Source organism: Dendrobium catenatum, unplaced genomic scaffold, assembly GCF_001605985.2.
Source record: "Dendrobium catenatum unplaced genomic scaffold, ASM160598v2 fragScaff_scaffold_325, whole genome shotgun sequence".
Taxonomy (NCBI): Eukaryota; Viridiplantae; Streptophyta; class Magnoliopsida; order Asparagales; family Orchidaceae; genus Dendrobium; species Dendrobium catenatum.
Window position 1 is genome coordinate 1,179,691 of NW_021318787.1, and position 6,152 is coordinate 1,185,842.

General features: G+C 35.5%; 1 protein-coding gene across 2 annotated transcripts in view; it reads right to left on the reverse strand.

The window, feature by feature from the left end:
* Nucleotides 1-6,152, reverse strand: part of LOC110092587 (putative RNA polymerase II subunit B1 CTD phosphatase RPAP2 homolog) — a 23,042-nt gene continuing 16,890 nt past the window's right edge. For both annotated transcript variants that reach the window (XM_020817208.2, XM_020817205.2), the window contains one exon: nucleotides 1-297. In XM_020817208.2, the coding sequence (XP_020672867.2) occupies nucleotides 205-297 (93 nt within the window). In that variant the 3' untranslated portion in view covers nucleotides 1-204. The remainder of the gene's footprint in view (nucleotides 298-6,152) is intronic.

Consider the following 6,152-nt stretch of genomic DNA (forward strand, 5'->3'; position numbering starts at 1 on the left):
TGAAGCAATTTTTTAAACAAATTGGATCTCACTATTTGATGTCAGATAGAAAAATAGGTGCTTGGAGGGTTATCAAAAATAGAACAAAGTTTTACAAAATTTATACAAATAAACAACACAAAATTGCTCAACCACTTTCCCACATTTGATCTAAACAGTTGTACAGTTTCATCACCAAAAGCTACAGAGTCTCACTATATTGTTCTATATGGAGAATTCAGTTGATCTGCCAAGCGGAAGTATGAGATCTCTCATACTTTCATACTCCTCATAGCTAATTTGAGCAGGATTAAGCATCTAACACAACCATGCATCAGCAAATGTTAGTTAACTGCATCACCATAAGCAAACTTTCTAAGAAAAATTGAAGAACAAAAAATGGCATAGAGAGTCAAACAATTGTCAATGTATCCTTATACCATTTGTATTAGGGATGGGCTTGAAAAATATTTAATTTTCTTTGAGCTTAATGTTATATAGGAAGAATTCATAGAGCACTAATCTCAAAATAGATCTGATGGCTTTTAACACATCCTAATAGAATTTTATTTCAATGGTTTTCGATTGAAATAGTGTGATTGTTAGTCCAATAAAGTAATTAAAATTAAAATATTAAATGATACTCTATGATTAAGGCTTTATTTGGGACGGCTTTCTTACTGCTTCCTTCTAAGAAAGCCGTCCCAAACGAAGCCTTACTGTTTTTTGCTACTATTTTTTTGTTGCTTTCAAGTATTTTTTGTACTAGATAGCTGTTTTAGAAAGTAGTAAGAAAACTGTTACAAACGGAACCTAAGTTGCCTGCAAGAACTTGTTGTAAAGCATATCCCCATCTTTCTGTCTAATATTTTCGAACACTCCACGGGAATTGGGAAAGTAATTGTAATAGAGAATTATTAAAGATGATTAAGATATCCTTCAAATAGAGTAATTAGATATAATTTCTCAGGTAGATCAGATATGCTCGAGTCTTAGGCTAAAACGTTGTTGGAGGTCCAAATCTCAAATTCTGAGAATTGAAGGATGATAATAGATTGAATTTTAATCATAAAATACATGCAAACATTCGCGAGAATAATTCACCTTTTATTAGTGCTACAGAAATAACTAAAACAACTATGCGAAGTAACGGTTTGCTAATTTGTCACCGTTGTGTGATTTTACTTTCAACCCGATTAAATATGCTTAATTCTTATACAGTAGTATTCAAAACACTTGTAGTAGCAGTTTCAATTGCATCATCATCAGCATCAACAATTGCTTTGTCCGCTACTCAGAGTGTTGTGTTCATGAAGGTTTCAAAAGCTTCTCCATCGATTCTAATAATAGTGACTACTTTTAAAGCCATCAAGGTTTCTTTCCTTCTTGAAGTTAGTAGTGTTACCTCCATGGCTAGTATGCACCCATAAGGAAACATGCAATAAAGTGATCTAGAGGTGTCATTAACCTAGTGAAGGGAAGTGTTCTCTTCTAATTTCATTTTTAATAGCGCTTTATTGGATGCAAGGTCTATATATTCAAGCAGAATTTTAAATATCTTCAGCAAGTTCTACAAATACATTGAATTTAACTTCAACTTTGCAAATAATAATAATAATACAATATTATTCTTACTACTACATTGAATTAATAACTTCTACTTTGTAAATAATCAATATTATTCTTATTCCATGTCACGAAAAAACGTTCCAAACATACAACCACCATGAATGCTTCTATAAATTCTTCTACCACTCTATCAACATATCAATTTACTCTCCTTGAATAAATTTTTTTAAGATATATCCATTGTATTAATTCTTCTAAGTCATTCTAAAATTTTATTTTTAAATATATATTCAAACCTATTTGAAGAGCATAAGTAATTGCAATATTAATATTTTTAGCATAAAAAAAATTCTTTAAAGCTATATTTCTAACACTAATTCTATTAATTTCTACAACATTATCCTTCAAACCCTTATTTAAAATCCTACCTATACTATTTTTAATACAACTCCAACATGAATATCATACTTTAAATCCTAAATTATTAATCCCCATATTCTTTTCTCCAATCCATTTAATTTTCTGAATATATAGAATACTTATCTTCCTATAAATCATAATATTTATTAATTTTATTAATTTATTTGAAATAATGTCAATAAAATAAAGAATGAGAAGACTAATATTTAATACTTGCAAAAGACTGAAAAAAGAAAACATATCTAGAGGTGGCAAGTCACAAATGAAGGGAAAACTCCTTACCTCACACGAAACATCTTGGACTTTAACGGGTCGCAAAGTTTCCAAAAGAGGTTGAGGTTTCACCTACCTTTCTCATTTTTTTATCCCTGACGATCAAATTGAAGCAACCCCTACCTACTCGATAGGTGAGTAGTGCATATAGCACCTCTTCCCACCAACAAAGGAGAGAAAAGGGAGAGAAAAGGGCTTGGCTTCTTTCCACCCTTAGTCCTTTTCTTCTCCCGGTCATACTTCCTCTCATTCATCACTTCTTTGCTATGATGCACTGACACTTCTCCTAAAAGAGGCGTGCAATATCCGACACCGTATCCGACGACACTCGCCCGACACTGCTCCGACACGTGTCAGACACGCCGAAAACGTGTCCGATTAAAAAAATATTAAATACAAATTGGACACCCGTGTCTGACACACATATTTTAAATATTTTATGATTTTTTTTAAATATAATTTCTTGTATTTGACGGGATTTAAACTAAATTTCTTATTTCATATCCACAACACCAAATCAACGTCCGCACTTAATACCCAACAACAACAACAACAACAACATCAAGCCTTTATCCCACTACGTGGGGTCGGCTACATGAATCCTTTTTCTCCATTGTGTCCTATTAAAAGTCAAATTTTCGTTTAAATCTAATAAAGAAAGGTCATTCCTAATATTTTCTAACCAAGTCTTTTTAGGTCTACCCCTACCTTTCTTAACATAAGTCAAATCTAATACCTCTACTCTCCTAACCGGGTCATCGCAAGGCCGCCGTTTTATGTGACCAAACCATCTAAGGCGACTTTCTCTAATCTTATCTTCTACTGGAGCTACTCCAACCTTTTCACGTATATGCTCATTTCGTATCCTATCTCTAAGGGTAAAGCCACTCATCCACCTGAGCATCCTCATCTCTGTCACACTTAACTTAGTATTATGCTTCTCTTTTAAAGGCCAACATTCGGCACCATAAAGCATTGCAGGCCTCACTACCATCTTATAGAGTTTTCCCTTAAGTTTGAGGGGTACATTTCTATCACATAACAAGCCCGATGCATTCCTCCACTTCAACCATCCAACTTGAATTCTGCTGATAATATCCCCATCTATTTCACCATCACTCTGAACAATAGATCCAAGATATCTAAAACGTGTACTCTTATTAATGACTTGATCGCCCAAAGTCATAATCCCCTCACTAGGTCTATTACTACTAAAATATTCTCAATTTCATTTCTTTTTGGCAGTGAAGGAATTTTCAACTCTTCTCTCGATGATTGATAAACGACATCAACGCCTGACTCTCGACATCCTAATACTAATCATTTTAAGCACAAATTCTAGTTAAATGACTTAGTATTTTCAAATTATTTTTAAAATTATACTTCTTTAATTTTTTATACACTATTTTTTAAATATAAAAATTATAATACCGTGTCCAACCCGTGTCCAACCAGTGTACGTGTCCTATATTTTCAATAACTAACATGTCCCGTATCCGTGTCGTGTCGTATCCGTGTCGCCGTGTCCGTGTCTGTGCATCATAGCTTCTTTGATACCCATCTCTTCTTCATTGGAAATTGTTTCTCTTTGATTCCTCATTAATTAACTCTCTTGATATTTTTTTTCTTCTCATAATCCTCATATTCTTCTTTTCTCTTATCCTCCTTTTTTGTCAAATGAATTGGCTGGCTCTTCTCATTTTAATTAAGCAAAACATACCCTAATGAGGAGATTTTTTTTTCTGGAATAATGATAGATCGAGGTAATTATCTAACCAAAAAAATTCAATCTTATGCCAGTTGAGTTTAATATATTCTTTTTGAATGTAGGAGAAGTCATTCAAATAAAATCTAACTAGGACGTGATAAGCAGAATCCCCTCCAGTGTACTCCTAAATTTTATAATATGTTGATTAACGGTGCTTTTGAAGCAACGAACTTCATAAGCCAAAGTACCAAAAAATAGTCACGAGTACTTCACACAAACCAAGTTGGAGGCAAATTATTAACTCGCATGGGAATGTGATATGTTGCTTGATTCAAAAACTCAAAATCTAAGAATAACAACCATATGATTTGATGGAAATTCCCTACTGGAATGCATGCAAGATCTTGCCAGTTTCACAGGGCAATGCCTCATTTCATGCTTTTACATTATTAATTGTTTGTGTTAACTTATGTGCATCACATTTACATCCTGTTGGGCTGCTCCAACACATGTTTCCATTCCAGTTTAAGAGAAAAAAGGGTTTAATTATTCTTTACTATCTCTTAACTACTTAATCCCTTCTTTGTAGTTTTCCTTTGTGCGCCCTTATCATTTCATTAATAAGAAAGAGAAGAAAATGAAGACTATTGAAACACAAGATATCACAACCTCCTTGATGGTTGGTGAAACGGTACTGTAACTTGGTCGAGAACTTGAATATTATTCAAGGGGTTTAATAACATCAAAAAGAAAAAGAGCTTCATCTTCTATCAACAAGAAGTTTCCTAACTCATTTCCCACCAGTAAAGTTATGCATGTATATCGAACAATTTAATAATAGCATCCTATACAATTGCAGGAGCCAGTAACTAGCATGTTGAACCGCCTCTTCATGGTTTAGGCACCATTGACACTAAACTTTTGTGGGCTCCGAAAATTCGGCCCCGGCCTCCCCGCCGCGCTTTTCTTTTTATTCGGCGAGGGAGTTTTAAGTGAATAGGTTCCGGGGTAAATTTTGGAAGGCAGATGGGTTTGTAGATAAGACACTACCCAGAGATTTCCCCCTCATTTTGTGAGGACTTTATGATCTGAGTTCTGGTTTCCTATAGGCACAAGACCCTATAGTTAATTACCCCTCTCGATCACGAGAGAGAACTTTCGATTAAGGCTAGTCATCAATCAGATGCGTAGAGAATACGTGTTATCTGGCATATAGTAGTAGCATAGTTTAGATTTGGAAATTGGGTTTGAATTTGGAAGGGTTTGATATTTAAAATGGAGAATTTCATCATCTTTCACTTAAAGCGAATGGTGGGGGAATGAATGATAGACCCAATCAAGATCTCATGGTTCCATCGTCCCGCGCCATCGTAGTTCCTGGTCTACTTAGTCATAGTAGGTAGTCGACCCAACCTGACAGAAGGATCCTTGTCGGCAGCCATGGGTTGCTTCGTCCAAGGGGGCCTTGTAGACCTGGATTGGATATTTGCCTAAGGAGACAAATTTGAATCCACCTTAGCTAACAGAGTGCTTTGTGCCCTATCGATCATATCCTATTGATTCATATCTCAAAGATTTGATGCCAATAAGGAACGTAACGGCGCTGGCCATAACCGGTATTTCGTGGTGCCATTTGGCGGCAAAACCACTCGGTTCAGAGGGCCCCGGGTCATAACCGTTTATCTGCAGTGACATTTGGCGGCAAAACTGTCGGTTAGAGGACACGTACCACGTCCTTACTGGCAGGAGACTATTTTGAGAATGGATCCTAGTGATATTTTCGACTAGGCATTTGGCTCTTTGTGAGCTGAAGTAAATTTGAATTTGTCCACTCCGGCAGACTATTACGGAGGGTGGATGGGCTTTTCTTTAAGTGTTGGGATTGATAGTTTCATTTTTAAATATTTTTGGGTTTTTGGGATTTGAAAATTTTGGATTCTGAACTATGGGAGGCATCTGAACATGCCTGAAATTAACCCCTCCGGTTGAGATCATTCGTTCAACACGACCATTATCGGGGTGTACTTGGGGTCATTTCCATTTGTTGATCGAACCCTGTCAACTCGACCAAGCTATTGGTCGAGGATCGGGTTTTTCGTAGGCTTTGTGCCTTTGTTTATGAATTTTCTTTGTTGAAAGCCTTGAAGGTCGAATATGAATGTACAAAATAAATATTCTGGTCAACTTTCGTGACCGCATATTT